The sequence below is a fragment of the Siphateles boraxobius genome, unplaced genomic scaffold (assembly GCF_051911475.1).
Source record: "Siphateles boraxobius isolate OS27281-9 unplaced genomic scaffold, OSU_SipBor_1 18, whole genome shotgun sequence".
Taxonomy (NCBI): Eukaryota; Metazoa; Chordata; class Actinopteri; order Cypriniformes; family Leuciscidae; genus Siphateles; species Siphateles boraxobius.
In genome coordinates, this window is record NW_027508788.1 from 12,428,547 (window position 1) to 12,448,821 (window position 20,275).

Consider the following 20,275-nt stretch of genomic DNA (forward strand, 5'->3'; position numbering starts at 1 on the left):
CTACCAGCGCCTGAAATCCAATCCAATAGAAGGAATCAAAAATGAACTGACTGATATTGTATTGCATGCTAAAGATGAAGGATGGATCTCAAAAAATGAGTGTGAATTTCTTTTTTGTAAAAATCCTAGCATTCCTACTTTTTATATGCTTCCTAAAATACATAAAAATCTTGAAAATCTGCCACGGAGACCTATAATCAGTGGAAATGAATCTATTACAGAGCCAGCTTCAAAATTTGTGGGTAGCTTTATCAAACCATTGGTTGGTAAACTTCCTTCATTTATTTAGGATACAACACATGTATTAAATACCATTAGAAAGATTAAAACTACTGAATCATCTATATTGGTGACTATGTTGAATCACTGTATACAAACATAGACCATAAAGATGGGCTGGAAGCATTAACATACTATCTAGATATGAGATCATCTACTGAAAGGACACCTGCATGTTTTATTGTGCAATTAGCAGAATGGACATTGAAAAACAACATATTTTTGTTTCAAGATGAATTCTATAAACAAATTAAAGGTACAGCTATGGGTGCAAGTTTTGCCCCTAATTATGCAAATTTGTTTTTGGGACTTTGGGAAAAGAACTTTGTATTTTCTGACTTAAACCCATATTTAAAACATGTGGTGTGGTGGGGCAGAAACGTCCATTCAGAAGACAATGTTATGAACATATTCAGATTTAAAAAAATTCGGATTGAGGAAATAAACAACTGGGGGAAATGTCATGCAGGTTGCTTTGATTATGAACAGAGATAATCCTCACTTTTAGTGATTTGTTTAAACCCTCTAGTAACTTGTTTGTCTGGTTCTGCATTATGTAAATACAGATGGCTGCTTTCTCTTTTAAAAAACATTCAGCATCAAAAATCATTTATCATATTACTATACAGTACAATAACCATTCAGATTTTACAGACCAGTCAGAAATATCTGTGAAAACAAATTCAATGGAAAGTGGTGAGAAAGTTCAATATGTAAAACAAATGCAAAAGAAAAGCTTCTTTAATGTTAATGGGACAAAAAGTTCAGGAATACAGGACACATTCTGAAACATTAAACTGTTCAAACATTATTAGAAGACTAAAAATTACAGCCATCGTGTCATAATTATTTATTAGACATCCGACACACAGACTGATATTTAAATATCATCTTAAGACATGGATATAATTGAGCAAACCAGTTCCAATTGAAAAGTTAACATTTATAGACATTTTAAGAAAGACATCAACTATCTGTTGAGAGTGTTGCATGCTTGAGCTCCATAAAATCAATAATAAGGTGGCTTTGTAAGGATTTGTGGACAGTTACGGATTAAAGAAATAAATAAGAAGGTGCACAAAGAAGCATAACATGGTTCTTTAGGATGATATTGTTCTAAATAGAACTTACTATATGTAAAGTACCTTTAAAAAGTCATCTTTTTAGAGTGTATTTTATCAAGTTGGAAAAAAAAGATACATATAAAGTATATAAAGCTAGTGAAGAAATTGAATTTAAAGCTACTGAATAGAAAAATGCATTCATATTCTTCAGTTTACAACATGTCTTCTTCTTCTTCAACAACATACTTCTAATAGTCTAACAGGTTTATTGATGTTAAGTTCTATATCTATATTTTGTAAATTTCTGTTAAACAAAACCATACTGGTAGGTAATTTCAGGCCACCTAGCAGATTTCGTGATTTAAAAGAAAATAGTCACACCCACATTTTGCTGTATATAAATAGAGCTGCAATAAAACCAAACAGAGACGGCGAGAAAGACACAGGACTTGAAGTCTTGAGATCCTACCGGTAAACTAAATATTTTACAAAACTGGTGTTTAATTACTTTTTAACAAATATACAATTATTTTTTCAATTAAACATGCATAATTTTTCTCCACAGCCATGTTTTCACTGGTACTATTCTCAGGTATGGAACACATTTATCCTCGTCTTGGTTATTCTCATTATTTAAATATATATGTGGGAGGAGAGGGTCCAAAAGTCAACCACTGCAAGAAAAAAACGTTTGTTTTTGCATTTTTGCTAAATTATTACATTCATCGTGTTTTTTTATTTCTTCTATAGTGGCAAGAATAAGACCGTTAAGAATAAGATCTACAAATAGGGCAGAATCTTGCACTTTCCTCATTTCATGTGATAATTGTCTTTGTTTGCATATTTAGATTTTCCTTTCCAGACATTTTGACATCACTATGCTGTGTTATATTCAGTGAAAAAACAAAACAAAACAAAAAACGCATTCAAACAATTTATTAAAAAATGTAGCTTGAATAAGGATTTTATTTAGTAGGAGCCAGTTAATTTATGACCAATGATATTCTACACATGTTGCTAACCAAAATTGTTTTGTTGACCTTACTTGGATACTGAATCTTTTTCTGGACATATTTTTTTGTCTACATTATTTTTGAATACATTTCCAAACTTTGACCTAACTTTTCCAAATTGAACAGAGGGTAGAGTATCCAAAAACTGTACTAAAGTAAAAGTACAAGTACTTATAGAAATATTTACTTAAAGTAAAATTACAAGTAATAATCTTAATAGTTACTTGAGTAAGAGTAAAACGTATCCAATGAAAAAACTATTCAAGTAGTTAGTTACTATACTTCAGATCATATAGGCTTTATATACACTCACCTAAAGGATTATTAGGAACACCTGTTCAATTTCTCATTAATGCAATTATCTAATCAACCAATCACATGGCAGTTGCTTCAACGCATTTAGGGGTGTGGTCCTGGTCAAGACAATCTCCTGAACTCCAAACTGAATGTCAGAATGGGAAAGAAAGGTGATTTAAGCAATTTTGAGCGTGGCATGGTTGTTGGTGCCAGACGGGCCGGTATGAGTATTTCACAATCTGCTCAGTTACTGGGATTTTCACGCACAACCATTTCTAGGGTTTACAAAGAATGGTGTGAAAAGGGAAAAACATCCAGTATGCGGCAGTCCTGTGGGCGAAAATGCCTTGTTGATGCTAGAGGTCAGAGGAGAATGGGCCGACTGATTCAAGCTGATAGAAGAGCAACTTTGACTGAAATAACCACTCGTTACAACCGAGGTATGCAGCAAAGCATTTGTGAAGCCACAACACGCACAACCTTGAGGCGGATGGGCTACAACAGCAGAAGACCCCACCGGGTATATGGAAGCAGAATAGTCTCAATTATAATTCACGCAAAAAACATCATTCACACATGCAATTTCACATGCATGAAACCTAATTCACATACACACAAAAAAAAAAATTATATTCACAAAAAGCAATTCACATGCGCAAAATAAAATTATATATTCATAAAATACATTTCACAAATGCAAAACACAATTCGTAGATATACAACTGTGCATAAAAACCTTTGAATATTTAAAATGTACGAGTATCGCCTTAGATGCGTGTGTGTGTGTTTTTGAGACTTTCCTGGCAGCACTCTGCTCCTACACAGAGCAGTCGTAATCTTTAGCCAATCAGATTTAAGCTTATCAATCGACCAATCAGTATCACGTGAGGGCGGGCCTTCCTGCATGTTACGTCATCAGCTTTCGACTACAGTTCATAAGCAGAGGTATGTTTGATCGGTTCATTTCTGTGTGTTTACTGAAGTTAAATAAGTTCGACATTAGTTGAAGCATATCATTTTGTGTTGTTATGATTGGAATAAAGCCGTGGATGAGTGAACATTGGCGTCGGTTTCTGCAAACTGAATAAAAGCGTCAGCATCTGCGAACTCAGACACGTGTAAGTACCAATCTTTTATACCACAAGTATTAGAACATGATTGGATAGATGCGAAGGTAATAAGTGACATAACAATTGAGTCTTCCTGGCAGAACTTATGCAAAAGCTTTCATTAAGAGGTTTCAGTTTTCCAAGAGGACAATGACATTCTTCTACATTCTTGACACAATGACATCTTCTAACTATTGCTGGAACTACCTGCGACGGAAGGAATCTGCTGGAACATTGAAAATGATGGACTGGCCCCATCAAAGTCCGGACCTCAATGCCATCAAGCAAATTTGGGGCGAGTTGGAAAATAAATTGGACAGATCTATTGTACATGCTTCAGTTGCAGAAGTCATGGGTGTTGAACATAACATTAGTGTTGACGTTCTCAGGAAATATATAAACACTATGTCAAAGTTATGTGCTGCTGTAATTACTGCAAAAGGTGGACACATCAAATACTACAGTTAAAAGTGGATAAAACAGTATGACTCATTTCATCTGATAATTGATGTGCTCAAAGAAACCATATGCATGTTTCATGAACATTATGAAATGAAATCATGGTTTGGAGGCCAAAAAAAGCAATATTTTCAAAACTGTCAGGTGTTCTAATAATTTTGGCCACCACTGTATATCTATATGTTATAGGTAAGTATGGTACATTTTGGACACCTATCAGTATAATGTTTACTTCATTAATGGTCAATTGTCAGTGCTATTGTAGAAATTGACTTTCTGCAGTCACCATTATGAATCTGACATTGTCTAAACAGGGAGATGACTAAAAAAGTATCATGTGATTTCAACTTCCCTTTGGTGTTTGCAACAGGTTTCTTTACCCTCATGCAGTGTGTCCCTCAATATGTCTTTGTAAATGAATCCAAGACTTGGGCAGAAGCTCAGAGATACTGTAGAGATAAATACACTGATCTGGCCACCATTGAGAATAAACAACAGACGGCCCAGTTATTGGATACAGTGAATGACGATTCCATTGATTTGGCCTGGACTGGACTCTATGATGATCTGAACAGTTGGAACTGGACCCTAGAAGGCAGTGATTTCTTCAAGGAGGAAGAGAAAGACTTTAGGAACTGGTATAACCCAGGACCAAACAATTATGGAAGACAAAGTGTGTGTGTGCTTATGATCGCGGGAATATGGTATGCAACAGATTGCACAGGTTCATATAATCCTTTTGGCTGCTATGATGGTAAGCTGTTCCAATAGAATGTCTAAGACAGTAAACACAAATTGAAAACAACCAAACCAACCTCTCTCTAAGCTTAATATGATATTAATATCTTTCAGAAAGAGAAAACGCCAGTGATACTTATGTTTTCATTTACCAGTCCAAAACCTGGCCTGAAGCTCAGAGTTACTGCAGAGAACATCACACAGACCTCATCAGTATCAGGAATGAGACTGAAAACCAGAAGATTCAGTATTTATTACAGAATAGTAATAGTGTTTGGATTGGACTGTACAGAACCAGATCTTGGTCAGATCAAAGCAACTCTTCATTCAGTAACTGGATGACAGGACAGCCAGATACTGCAGGATCCTGCACTGTAGTCTCATTCAGTGACTCTGGGAAATGGGCAGATGAAAACTGCAATTATGCATTTCCTTTCTTTTGCTACAGTGGTGAGTAGATCTTAAAGGAATAGTTCACCTAAAAAATGAATAATCTGTCATTATTTACTCACCCTCATATCATTCCAGACCTGTATGCATATCTTTCTTCTACCAAAGACAAAATAAGATATTTGAAGAATATCGGTAACTAAAAAGTTTTAGGTCGGGGTGAACTATCCCTTTATCGTCTTTTCTATCTTGGAGAGTAATCGATGAAATCTATCTCATACTGCCTCAGGTCACATCAATTGCAAGAAAGATGTTTATTTGGGTTCAAAAGTCACTGATCAAATAAGCAAATTTGTGACACAAGAAAAAGAAAGACAAACTAATTAATAGATATTCCAAAATTCATGTTAATTTTTTACTCAATTATTTATGCTGATCATATAATTTATAACCATAAAATCTGTATTGCATGAGAAAAAAGTAAATCTTTTCCAGCATTCTCCGATTTTGGACCCAATTGAATTTATCACAAATATTTAGGATACTTCGATATATACTACTCTATTTTTAGCATTAGCTTACTCTATTTACATTTACATTACATTATTTACATTAGTTTACTCTATTTACAGCATTAGCATCATCCCACCAGTATCACTTTGTGAATGAGTCTAAGACCTGGACTGAAGCTCAGAGATACTGCAGACAGAATTACACTGATCTGGCCACCATTGATAACATGGAGGAAATGAACAGTCTGATTAACACAGTTAATGGGAGTTACAATGGTTCAGCCTGGATTGGACAGTATGATGATGTGAACAGCTGGAGATGGTCATTGGAGGATAATTATTTTTATCAGGTTGGAGAGAGAGATTTCAGGAACTGGTATCATGAACCAGACAACAATCAGGGGAAGGAACTGTGTGTTAAGATGCATAGTGATGGGAAATGGTTTGATTTTTCATGTGACAGCACACTGCCATTTGTTTGCTACGATGGTAAGGACATTTCTTTTGTTTTAGATCCTAATTTCAATGCAACTTTTTTTCAATGAGCTAATGTGTATATATTTATTCTCTCAGGTTCCACACAGAGTTACGTTAGAATTTCTGACTGGAAAACCTGGTCAGAAGCTCATAGATACTGCAGAGATCATTACACAGATCTCGCCACTGTGAGAAATCAGACTGAGAACCAGAGGATCTTTGCGACAGCAGGTGGAGGAGTCTGGATCGGCCTGTACAGAAACAGGGTTTGGTCAAACAATCAGATTACCAGTTATGAAAACTGGAGACCACATATTCCTCAGTTACAGGCACAACCAGATAATGGACTTAATCTAGATAACGGAAATGGATATCAGCACTGCACTGCAGTATCATTCCAGTATTTTGGCCGATGGACAGATGAGGTCTGTGTATCCACCAGGCCTTTTTTCTGCTACAGCAGTAAGTTAACTCGCTTTGATGGATGCCGTTATTTGGCAGGAATGAGAAAGACTTTTAGCACCTGTCTTCAACATGAAACATCAACAAGTTTAATTAGCTTATAGGCATGAGCCCTATAGAGTGCCGAAGTTATGACGTCACTTTGTAGGCCAAAACGTGGAAGTGAGTTAGCATTTTAGCACTTCCGGTTCCCTCGCCCTAAAGTCTATGGATTTTTTTTAATGGTTTTTTGCTAAATCGCCTGAAATAAGGTCTGTGGTTAACAAAGCCTCTAAATATTTTCACGTTTTGATCTATGACATAAAACACACCAGTTATAGCCTGCTTGTGTTTTTTTTTTAAACTTTATTGTGTCTGCTTGTGGTTTTTAAAACTTTATATAGGCTTCAAAATGAATAAATTTTGGATTAACTTGTAAAGATTATCTTGATAGACAAAATGTGTAAGGGTCACAACACTTTGTTCAACACAGATCTTATTTTTTGCGATTTTCCAAAAGTCTATGGGGAAAATGCATTGCTTTTCGATCGAGGAAACCCATGAGCCGCTAACGTCCGAGTTGTCCTACAAAATGACGTCATAACTTCGGCACTCTATAAATATGTGGATTCAAATTATATTGTGAAACTTATTGTTGAAAACTCTAAGGGCCCTATTTTAACAATCTAAGCCCATGGTCTAAAGCGCAGGGCGCAAGTGCACATAGGCCTGTCTGAATCCACTTGGTCGATGCACAAGGCGCATGGTCTAAAAGGGTTGTCTCAATTCTCTTAATGAGTAATGGGTGTGTTTTGGGCTTTACGTCCAATAAACCAATCAGAGTCTCATCTCCCATTCCCTTTAAAAGCCAGTTGCGCTCACGCCATGGCTGATTCGCTATTTACATGGCGCATTTTGCAAACGGAAAGACTGAATGCATCTCCAGAGCGCAAACGGATCTGCTCTTGCGCAAGGTTAAAGTGCGCAAGCAGACCATCCAGATAATGGACTTAATCTAGATAACAAGCCGGATTTTGAATGACAAGCCGGATTCCACCATATCTTTATGTTCACACTATTAATCTTTTACATTGTAATCCTATTTTTAAATATTTGACATGTTTGTGTGCTGCTGCGTATCCCTGTGTGTGTAATAAGCAGAGTGCATACGTTGTGCACCCGCCTATAGGCACACATTACGAACGTCCTCTTTAACAAAAAAATCCTGTCCCATTGACTTTAGACCAGGTTTCAGTTGGTCAATGGAGAAGTCTATTTCAGTTGCCTCAAAATAACAACGTGCCAACCATGCGGCTGAACACACCTTGTTTTCAGACCAGCACCCCCATGGACGACAAATAGGCACAAATGCATTTGCTATGGCCCAGGGCGTAAAAATGATAACTGCGTTGGTCTCAATCTAGCAAAGCCCTTTGTCGTGCTTGGTGCTGCACCATGTGTATGATAGGGCCCTAATGACTGAAAGACCTTAAAGGGGATAGTTCAGACAAAAAATAAAATTCTGTCAGTAATTACTCACCCTCATGTTGTTCAACCCCGTAAGACCTTCGTTCGTCTTCGGAACATGAATTAAGATATTTTTGATTAAATCTGAGAGCTGGATCACTCCTCCATAGGCTTCTAAGGGATTGAAACTTGTTCCCCGAAAAGTAATTAAAGACATCGTTAAAATAGTCCAAGTGACTACAGTGGCTCAATCTTAAGTTTACCAAGTGACGAGAATACTTTTTGTGCGCAAAGAAACAAACAAAAATAACGACTTTTTATTAATTTCCTTCTCTGTGGGCCTCGAGTCAGATCACGTAGTGTAACAGCGTAGTCCTTCTGAGTTGTACGTCACACGTAGGCTTACTATTGGCCGACGCTGGTCATGTTTGTGATGCGTGTGACATACAACACAGAAGCACTATGCTATTACACTACATGTACATTTTGCAAATCCTAAAAGACTCCTCTGATCCTTGGATTAAATCTGAGGTCTTTGATCTTTAGTTTGACATGTTCACCGACAGCTGATTAATGACCGTTGCGATCAAATTTTATCCCTGGCAAAATTCTAACAGTGTCAGAAGATTTGACTCACAGTCCTGCAGGTTGACTTCTCATATGACGACATCAAATAGTCTTCATTTTTCAAGACAGGCCATGACCAAAATAAACGTTAAAGATTTCTTTGTAGCCTCCATTTCAATCCCACGTGTAGTGCAGCTCAAAGTCACCAAACGTGTAATTGATTGATGATGTAAAACTTCTGACTTTTTTTTTTTACCTTTTTAACGCGTCTTGACTGCCGTACAGTCTGACTGTAATGAAGGTTCTTGTGAGGGATGAAAGAAGACAAGGGTCGGCGTAACGGTGACTCGTACAATTTATTAACAAATAAACAAAACAAAGAAAAGGTGCGCCACATGCGCGTTCACTGTAGTAAAACTACAGCACAGTATAAAGACACTCTTTCCCACTGGACTCAGTTGCTCTCAGTTGACTTTTATCAAACTCTTCCCGATGTGTAAACTCAGTCCATTCATAAAACTCTTTCCGATGTAAACTCAGTCCGTTTTGTCAGCCAGCAGGTCGTGAGTGTTCGTACGAGTCCCCAGTCCTTCTCTCCCCCTCTCTCCTGCACCAGCCACCTTTTATGCGGTCTCCCCACGCCAATTACTGCAATCAGAGACAGGTGTTCGTCATTTTGCACTTGACCCACTTACTTACCGCTCGGCTCCTCCCTCACTCTCTCGCTGCAGACGCCGCAAAACCACCCCCCTCATCACACTGACATTTATGACAACTTTGATTTTACAGTGTGACATGGCTTACACCGGTGATCATATACATACAATATGACAAGCAACAATTGTAAAGGACTAGATAGTTAAAACATTGTTAGATTGTTAAAATAAAGCCCCAAGAGTCAAACTGACCAACTAAAGTAAACACTGATCACCAGAATGGTGACCAAACATTTTCAATAAAACTTCAACATCTAAACCTCTGTTAATTCTCAATAAGATTTTTTTGTAGATGTCTGATTCAGAAATAAAGTCAATCTAGTTAGAAATAATTGAAGCTGGTAATGCTGATTGTGGAGTTGTTTAATCGTCCTCTGCTGGGAGAGAATAAGGGCCAAATTTACTAACAGCTTGCATCAGTGCAAACCCTCTTTTGGCATTAAAAACTACTGTCAGGATTTACTAAAGACACACAGTGAAAAATTAGCACTGAAAAGGCGTGGGCCCAGTTATTTTTTCGGCCGAACTTTTTTAATTTAATTCAATTCAATTCACATTATTTTGTATAGCGCTTTACACAATACACATCATTTCAAAGCAGCATTACAGAAAGTGCATGAGTTCATATTACAATTTAGAGGGATCTGTTATCAGAGGTAACTGTCTAAGTTATGTATTTCAGAAACGTACATATACAAAATCCCAGTTAGCAAAAAATTTATTAATTTAAACAATGAAATAATTTAATGCTGAAACAATGAGCTCATTTAAGTAAAGAGTACTTGTTTGTAAACAGATGTTTATGACATTTAGAAAAATGTAGGATTGGTGCATGTTGATTCAGAGTTTGCGTCATCTGAAGTCTAGAGTTGGCGCCGTCTCTTTATAGGTGTTGGGCATCTGAAGTCTTTATAATACGCTGAAGATAGTCCAAAGTGAAGCTGGCATACTCTCTAGTTACCTCAGGATGGGTATCCCAAGATAAAACAAAGCAAATAGAAAATAATTAGCGTAGCTGCTGTTCATAAAATTAAGCCAGAATAATCATGTGCATTTGATCTGATATAACTGTATAAGGTTAGGAGATGCATTATATGAATGTTAGGCTAAAGATATGCGTCTTTAATCTAGATTTAAACTGGGAGTGAATCTGAGCCCCAACATTATCAGGAAGGCTATTCCAGAGTTTAGGATCCAAATGTGAAAACGCTCTCCCTTCTTTAGTGTACTTAGATATTCTAGGTACTACCAGAAGCCCAGAGTTGAATGACCTTAAAGTATCATGATACAACCAGACACAGGTAGATCCAATCGCAGCGTGAGTTTATTAGAGGGTAGTCAGACAGGCAAGGGTCACAGACAGCAAACACAGCATAGGAGACAAGGCAATACTCAGAGTCCGATAACCAGGCGGGAAGACAGAGGCAGGCGGCAGACAAGACGGAATCCAGGAAACAGGCGATGGGTCAGATACACAGACAGGACTAGACTAGGAAAAGCTTGGTGATGTCCACAACAGTAAAACAAGACTTAGCAATGAGTGATAGTTAGAGTGGAGTATAAATGAGTGCGGAGCTGCGTGAGGAACTCGATGCAGGTGTGAGAGTGATCAGTGGAAACAGGTGTGTGTGAAATCAGTTCAGGGTGTGTGCATGATCAGTCCCAGGGAAGGCAGTGCAGGGGTGGAGCACCCTCTAGTGACACTCGAGGGCAATCCAGCCGAACATCGTCACATAAAGAGCGGGATGGATTGTAGGGCGATAGGAGATCAGTTAAATACACAGGAGCTAAACCATTAAGGTCAATAGCAATACTTTGTAATTGATACAGAACTTAAAGGGATACTCCACCAGTTTTTCTTATTAAAGGGGGGGTGAAATGCTGTTTCATGCATAGTGAGTTTTTCACACTGTTAAAGAGTTGGATTCCCATGCTAAACATGGACAAAGTTTCAAAAATGAAGTTGTAAGTTTGATGGAGTAATTCTGTTCCAAAAATACTCCTTCCGGTTTGTCACAAGTTTCGGAAAGTTTTTTTCGAATACGGGCCTGTGTGACGTCAGAGTCGCCGGAATTTCCTTATACGGGTCTTAAGGGCACTTCTCCCGGAAGGGCGCGCGCGCATCTGTAGCCTAGTGCGTGCGAGAGTACGCCTATGCCCATCAGAGCGCTGGGCTCGGCTGCGCTGCAATTAAAAAAATGGCACCAAAAAAGTGTGTTTTTGGTTGCCAGGGCAAAACAACATTGCACAAATTTCCAAAGAACCCAGCGTTAAGGGACCTGTGGATGGATTTTGTTTTTCCAGAGCTGCAACGGAGTTGTGCAAGTGTTTTTGTTTGTTCCCTTCATTTCGACAGTAATAGTTTTATAAACAAGGCCCAGTTCAACGCCGGATTTGCAGATCGCCTAATACTCAAAGATGGAGCAGTCCCAACGATAAAGGTTCACGGTCGTGCGTTGGAACCGCAGGCGGTGAGTAAAACTGCTTCAAATGTCTGAGTTGTTAACTGTGCGTGTAAGCACAGAAAGTAAACAACATGATCACATACAGTTAATGTATCTATGGAGCATGCGATGTATGGTGTGTGTTTAAATACATTTGTTTAGCTGGCCACTGTAGGTTTCAGTTTGTTTATTGTAAAAATAAATCATGTCCTCATAAACCAGTCTGTCTGTTTACAACACACAAATGTTGTAAAACTCGCGCATGACATTGTGTTCTAAAAACACTGCGCTCAAGTTCAAATCATTTCTATTTTTAAAAAAACGCTCGAGACCTTATGTTTTTCACCCATTTCACTGCCCATCTCACGTTTTTGTGAGCAAAAACGCGTTCTGTATGAACGAGCCCTTATATTGTTTAGATCCTTGTTCTGCATGGGATTACTATTTGATTGTAGTCTAGCAAGGTTATTATTCTGAAAGTCATGTTGCCAGTAAAGAACCACATGGTATTTATTTATTTAATTATTTCTTTATATAATGATTGGCTGAATCTGATTATTAGCCATGGTTTATTTTCGGATGTCACTCACAGCTTCCAGACGCTCTCAACGCAAAAGCTTCGCGCGCTCGTGTCGTGATTATTTAGCTCCGCCCACACAGTACGCCTCCACCCGCTCGGGTTTTTCCGGAAAGACTCGGTACAGCCTATCTTTCTTTTATAAATATAATAAAACTAAAGACTTTTTGGAGATATGAAGGATGCAATACTACTCTATAGGTACTCAAGATTAACATGAGATTGAGTGAAACTGAGCATTTCACCCCCCCTTTAAACTATGTTATTCCCTTAACTAAGACGAGTTGATACATACCTCTCTCGTCTCAGTGCGTGCACTATATCGCTCTGTATTGCCGCAAAACTATGTTAGCACTTAGCTTAGCCCATGCATTAAATATGGGCCAAGCAGAGAAGCGACCAAACACTTCCACGTTTTCCCTATGTAAACACAGTTACTCGAGTAGTGTAACTTGACCTGGGCTGGTGACACAAAATAAACCGTTGCGCTTTTCTAAGCGTTTAAAATTGATGACTATATTGTATGGCGGAATACCATAACAAGTGCTTTTGAGCACTTCGACTTGGCGCAATAATATCTTCACTCGTGAAAAGTCCTCTTACCGGCTCCCGCTTCCTCTCCCCCTCCCTCTGACATTTCCGTCAATACAACCAACGTGACATGCGCCGGTAGTAGTAGTTCGAGCGGAGTTGACGAAGTAACAGGTTGTTGGAAGCTAGTTTGTGTACAATAATGGTTAAAGCGTGCATCGTAAAGGGTTGTGAAAATAAGTAGAATGTACATAGTGCTGTCATTTTTCACCGAATTCCAACACACCACATACAGCGGAGAGCTTGGTTGAGTTATACGGTTTAAGGCTTATACTACATGTTTCTTTCTGAGCTCAGCCCTTATCTAAATAAAACAGTAACTTTTTATTTCCTGTCTCAGAAGCGCACTGATTTCACAGATATGTTACTCAGCTAAGGTTACTGACACTTCCAGGACAACTAAATACCATGCAAAAGTACACTTACAGCGTTGGGTGATGATCCTCTTTCTTGTGTAAGTGATCTGAATATTGTTGGTGTAGCCTCATCCTTTAGGCGTGTTCCTGTGCAGGTATAGTCCTCCTTTGTGAAATGTTCGGAGCAAACACCCCACTTCTTCAGAGTCATCAATGGTGTTTTGGGATTCTTGTTCAAAGCAGCTAACCAAGCTCTCCGCTGTATGTGGTGTGTTGGAATTCGGTGAAAAATGACAGCACTATGTACACTCTCCTTATTTTCACAACCCTTTACGATGCACGCTTTAACCATTATTGTACACAAACTAGCTTCCAACAACCTGTTACTTCGTCAACTCCGCTCGAACTACTACTGCCGGCGCATGTCACGTTGGTTGTATTGACGGAAATGTCAGAGGGAGGGGGAGAGGAAGCGGGAGCCGGTAAGAGGACTTTTCACGAGTGAAGATATTATTGCGCCAAGTCGAAGTGCTCAAAATCACTTGTTATGGTATTCCGCCATACAATATAGTCATCAATTTTAAACGCTTAGAAAAGCGCAACGGTTTATTTTGTGTCACCAGCCCAGGTCAAGTTACACTACTCGAGTAACTGTGTTTACATAGGGAAAACGTGGAAGTGTTTGGTCGCTTCTCTGCTTGGCCCATATTTAATGCATGGGCTAAGCTAAGTGCTAACATAGTTTTGCGGCAATACAGAGCGATATAGTGCACGCACTGAGACGAGAGAGGTGTGTATCAACTCGTCTTAGTTAAGGGAATAACATAGTTTAATAAGAAAAACTGGTGGAGTATCCCTTTAATAGGTAGTCAGCGTAAAGATAATAAAATTGGTGTTATACGATCATATTTTCTTGACCTAGTAAGTCTAGCAGCTGCATTTAAAAAAAAAATGTAGCTTGTTTATTGAGGATGCAGGACAACAAGCTAGTAATGCATTACAGAAATCTAGTCTAGAGCAGGGGCGGAGCCAGACGATGTAAACATTTGGGGCTTACATACGAGTACCCCCCAAAGCCCGTACAACAGCCCGCCAGCGGCCAGCCCCTCATGACAACGACGAAGAAGAAGATTTATATTCTTCTTCGTTAGTTTTTATTGGCAGTTGGCAAACAAGCTGAGTTATGCGCGATTCATTACCGTCCGCATCCACGCACTGTAATAGAGCTTTTGTTTCACTTTTTGCCTCTCCAGTCAGAAAGACAGAGAGGAAATGAAACAAAGTTGAAGTTATTTTAAAAAACCTAAAAGATTCAGGGCTTTTGACAAAACATTCGGGGCTTAAGCCCAATTATCCACCTAATATTTTGCTTGACCCCAAAGGAGTTTGGTAAATCTGTAAATGCAGCCCCTAATTCATAATTTTAATTATCTATGGAATGTTAAAATCTCAGACAATCAAGGCTTTATCAACGTTGACCAGGTCTGAAAGAAAATCCGCGAACTCTTTTAGGAAATCAGCATTGGACCCTGGAGGTCCGGGATAGTAGGGATTTTTTTCTTATATCTGAGAGTGTAACATTTAGCACAAACACTTCAAATGAGTTAAACATGTGTCCTGATTTATGAGTAACATTGAGAATACCTCTATAGACTGTAGCAACATCGTTGCAACCACCGACCAATCAGATAAGGCTCGTGCTTATAACAGTAGCCTCCTGGAGTAGACTCATTGAGACCAACATAATAATTTGGTTTAAGCAGTGTTGGGAAAGTTCACTTTATACATGAACTAGTTCAAAGTTCAGTTCACAAATTTTAAAATGAAGTAGTTCAGTTCATAGTTCATTCTTCAAAATTTTGGACTAGTTCATAGTTCTTTTTTTCCATATGTTGCTGCAACCTATTATTTTTCAAAATTATTGCTACAGCTTATATAGAACTACAGACAGCAATTATTTTATCGGCGGGCAAAGTTTGCACAGAAATGTAAGATTTTCCCTTCCTCACCGACCTTGTCATAAAACTCGTTTAAATGATCATACGATCCTCCTTGATGCTTTTTGTTTTGATGACGCATGCGGGGGTGCGACACTGGTGGCTGGTGTTGCAAGATTAGGTGTTTTTTCCGCTACATATTAAGGCCTGTTTATGGTGTGTTTTATCCGGGTTTTCGCCTGGAAGGCTCTATAGAAATCTGGCACCCAACTGAACGAAGTTAAACTGATAGTGCTGCCGTTCACAGACACCAGAAAGAACGAGTTCACAGTAACGTTCATCAGGCAGTTATACAGTACGTTTAGTTCACGTTCGCCCAAAATATGATCGAGTTCATAAACTGTCGTTCAATGAGCGCGTTAAGGCACAACACTGGGTTTAAGCCAGGTTTCAGTGAGGCAGGTTACATAAAAACTATTATCTGTGATAGCTACAATAACTGCCTTAAGTGCGAACGATCTTTCGGAGACCTGTTTTTGTTTCTAGTTTAATCAAGATTTAAAAAAATTCTAGATCCTACAGTAGATTTATTGTTTGACCTCACTAATTGAGGAATAGACACAGTTTATACACACTGTATACACACATTTCTATAAAATAAGTGGGTAGAACAAAGACTGTGATTTGAGATATTGTATCCATTAGGATTGTAGGAGTTTCCCTTTCAGGCACAAAATTAATGGGAGGAGGGAAATGTATATATGTCATTATTTACCACCCCAAAAAAGCACGTCTTAAACCAAACGCTACCTGGTAGATTACTTTGCTCATTATGGAAATTATCTGACTGAGTCTGTGTTCTTTCATTTGTGCATCGTCTGGAGATCACGCGCAGAACTTTCCTCCTCCATCGGCGCTGTTTTGGAATTGCGCTCTCACACTAATCTGTCCTGCTTAGTAAATCTGCCCCTTAATATCTTCTTTATCTTCAGTTGATTTCAACATGTAGTTCCTGTGTTTCTCTTTCATTCAGTGTGCTAGTTTCTAGCAGTTTACCATGCTAATTTTTTAATTATTCAATCATAAGTTAAATATCCAAAAATTCCATCAAAAGCTGGTTCTATATTGTTGTCTGTTGACAAGCATTAAGTGTGACTTACATGACAATGAACACTATAACAGTAGTTAACTATTAGTACAATGACAATTTGTACATTATGATTTGTTGGTACATCATTGACCAGCTGATTTTTTTTTTTTTTTTTTACTGTGCTGTAAATCAATTCACAGGGACCTGCACACAATCTTCATGCACCCGCCAGTATCACTTTGTGAATGAGTCTAAGACCTGGACTGAAGCTCAGGGATACTGCAGACAGAATTACACTGATCTGGCCACTATTGATAACATGGAGGAAATGAACAGGCTCTTTAAAACAGTGCGTGGCACTTACTATGGCTCAGCTTGGATTGGTCTTTATGATGATCTGAATAGTTGGAAATGGTCTCTGGATAATGCAACATTAGGAATATTTAAAAGCTGGTATGTCCAGCAACCAGTAAATTTACATGGACAGAGTCTGTGTGTGTACATGCATTTCAATGGAATTTGGAATGAAGCCTTTTGCAACTATAACTATCCCTTTGTTTGCTATGATGGTGAGAACTGCCGTTGTTAATAAAGTAATTATATTAACATATTTGTGATACCATGATATATCATGTGTTTAAATTGTTTAACACAGGAAGAGTGAATGCAAGTGCAAGTTATGTGTTGGTTACCCAGTCTAAAACCTGGACTGAAGCTCAGAGTTACTGCAGAGAACATCACACAGACCTCGTCAGTATCAGGAATGAGATTGAAAACTACATGGTTGAGTCATTATTTTCATATAATATAGTTGCATGGATTGGACTGTACAGAACCAGATCTTGGTCAGATCAGAGCAACTCTTCATTCAGTAACTGGAGGACAGGACAGCCAGATAATGCTGGAAACAGTCAATACTGCACTGCATTGTCATTCAGTGACTCTGGGAACTGGACAGATGAAAACTGCAATACTCCATTACCTTTCATTTGCTACAGCGGTGAGGAGATATCTAATAATAATAATAATAACCTTTAATTAAACAATGTAACAAATGAGAGTAAGATATATTAGAAACATCACAAAATAAAGGGACTTTTGTATTTTTACAACTTTCATACCTTGTCAGCATTAGCATCATCCCATCAGTATCACTTTGTGAATGAGTCTAAGACCTGGACTGAAGCTCAGAGATACTGCAGACAGAATTACACTGATCTGGCCACCATTGATAACATGGAGGAAATGAACAGTCTGATTAACACAGTTAATGGGAGTTACAATGGCTCAGCCTGGATTGGACAGTATGATGATGTGAACAGCTGGAGATGGTCATTGGAAAGCAATTATTTCTATCAGGAAGGAGAGAGAGATTTCAGAAACTTTTATCATGACCCAAACAACAATGCTGGGAATGAACTGTGTGTTTACATGCAATCTACTGGAAACTGGGATGATGTATCATGTGGCTATACTTTTAAATTTGTCTGCTATGATGGTAAGACATTCCAATTAAACATTTATTTTTAATATATATACATATTTAGTTTCCTTTCAATGAAAAAATAATAAGTAAGTCAAAGTTTCAACAAATGTTACTGTCAGTATTGTGGTAAGATCTCAAGAACATATCTTAGCTCAGTTGGCTTGGATCAAAACACAAGTATACACTAATATTAAAATTCTAATATTAAAATGTATGCATTTAAAATATGTTTGACTGAGTAACAAATGATTGGACTTGATTTTAAATGTATATTTTTTTCTTAGGTAGAGAAAACGCCTCTCAGAAGTATGTTTTGGTGTATGAGGGAAGGACCTGGACTGGAGCTCAGAGCTACTGCAGAGAGAAATACACTGATCTGGCCAGTGTGAGAAATGAGACAGAGCATCAACAGATACTGAATGTTACACGTTATTATTATGGTTATGGATATTATTCTGGTTATGATGTATGGATTGGTCTGCACAGAAATAGATTGTGGTCAGATCAGAGCAGCTCTTCTTTCACATATTGGCTGCCAAAAACTCCAGGTGATGTTGCACAACCAGATAATGGTGAAAAGGTCCCAGGACAGCAGGGAGCTCAACACTGCACAGCTGTTTCTCTAAAATACTTTGGTCAGTGGACAGATGAAAGATGCTTTGCCAGTTTGCCTTTCTTCTGTTACAGTGGTAAGCATGAAAATGTGGGTGTAAATGTGGATTCTGTAAAAAAAAAATTATAGAACTTCTGTATCAAAAGTGTTAAAAGTGCTAAAATGTTGCTAATGCTAGTCTTCTGTTTGCTTTTTGGTGAATCTGATGACCATCATCTCAACACACCTTTTCAGATAAGTATGGTATGTTTGTGTAGATATGTGATCCATTTGTTTCTTCTGTTAACTTTAATCTTAAAACATAATGTAAATTGTTAAACTGTAGAACATACGTGTATGAATTATAACTCCTGACCGGTTTTTTATTATTGATCAGTGATGGGAATGCGAGTAGAAGTTACAAGTCTAGAAAATTTGTCAGAGTCTCAGATTGAAGAGCTTGTCATTATACAGGTAAGTAACTCAATAGTCACAATCATTCATTTACCTACAGCAATACAAATGTATCTCTCTTTTTTTTTTTACATAATTTTATTATTATACAGTTAATTTATACTACATATAACTTCCTATATAAAGTAAAGTCAACAGTGCAATACATATTTAAAAAATGTAATAAATTAATGATAATTAAATAATATATGACTGAATTACATATCAGCACATGATAGGTTTGTCATAAAGCTAATATATTTTCAGTTACAAGAGGAGCTGATCGGACTTGGACTTCCCAACAACGTGACAATGCATTTGAGAGACTATCGTAATATCAATCCCTGATGTAGGAGGAAAGTACTTTGAATTTTCTAACAAATACAGATGTGGGCTCAATACTTAATCCAGCATGTAATTATACTGTAGTCTATAAAATGAATGATTCAGATTGATTGATTTGAATGATTGATTTCCCCAAAAGGTTATGTCATTGGCATTTGTTGTTTAATGGACCTATTAAATCAGTGAAGGGGGTTATATAAAAATACTAACAATGAATGTAGCTTGATCTTCAGTGTCAGAGATATAAAATTACAACACGGTAGAGTGCAATGTACTCATTGTACTATTGATAACATGAATGTGATATTTTGATCTGAAAATGATTTATGTAAGATGGTGATTTTGAAAACATGATTAAATTAAAAAATGGTTAAAATAGTGATCCTGGAAACTTCTTTTCCTCAGTGTTTCTTTGTTACCCAAGGTTAGTTTGATCTAATTCCTCTGCTTTTCGCATAGCTAATTTTCTAACTAAGAATTCAGATTCAGTACACTTTTTCATAACTGTATATTTAAATATTAGGCACCTATCTGTAATTAATCTCTCATTTAATCTACACCAAAACATGAGCATCAAGAGTTACGCCATTGCTTTGACATCAGCAACATCAACTTTGGCTCGCACATGTCTTGTGACTGATTGCACATGCCAACTTTGATACAAATATTTTTGAAATGCTTTTTGTCTACATTCACAATACAACCGTATTTAATAAAAGGTGTGACTCGCAAACTACCTCGTTTTCACAGCATTTTACATACAGTATTTGACTTTAAACGGCATGAACAAGTAACCGATGAAAATTCCCTTTTTTGTTCACACACTAGCTGTTAAAATCATCTTATAATTGAGACTGTGACTGAAGTAAATCAAA

The 20,275-nt window shown here is 37.6% G+C and overlaps 2 protein-coding genes and 1 pseudogene across 4 annotated transcripts in view; all 3 read left to right on the forward strand.

The window, feature by feature from the left end:
- Window positions 1–20,275, forward strand: part of LOC143741201 (uncharacterized) — a 267,182-nt pseudogene that overhangs the window by 115,668 nt on the left and 131,239 nt on the right. The gene's annotated exons all lie outside the window — the stretch shown is intronic.
- The window catches only part of LOC143741181 (uncharacterized), a 169,932-nt gene that overhangs the window by 81,345 nt on the left and 68,312 nt on the right, over window positions 1–20,275 (forward strand). The window lies entirely within an intron of this gene.
- Window positions 1,768–19,778, forward strand: LOC143741154 (macrophage mannose receptor 1-like). Of its 2 annotated transcripts, XM_077233554.1 has the most exons (12): window positions 1,768–1,814; window positions 1,909–1,935; window positions 4,592–4,975; window positions 5,074–5,409; window positions 5,982–6,350; window positions 6,435–6,800; window positions 16,725–17,093; window positions 17,180–17,524; window positions 17,654–18,022; window positions 18,295–18,713; window positions 19,000–19,076; window positions 19,323–19,778. In XM_077233554.1, exons 2-11 carry the CDS (start codon window positions 1,911–1,913, stop codon window positions 19,000–19,002), a joined length of 2,985 nt encoding a protein of 994 aa, XP_077089669.1. In that variant the 5' UTR covers window positions 1,768–1,814; window positions 1,909–1,910; the 3' UTR covers window positions 19,003–19,076; window positions 19,323–19,778. The 2 variants fall into 2 exon arrangements, with proteins under 2 accessions (XP_077089669.1, XP_077089667.1); XM_077233552.1 differs by lacking the exons at window positions 1,768–1,814; window positions 1,909–1,935 and adding an exon at window positions 3,952–4,410.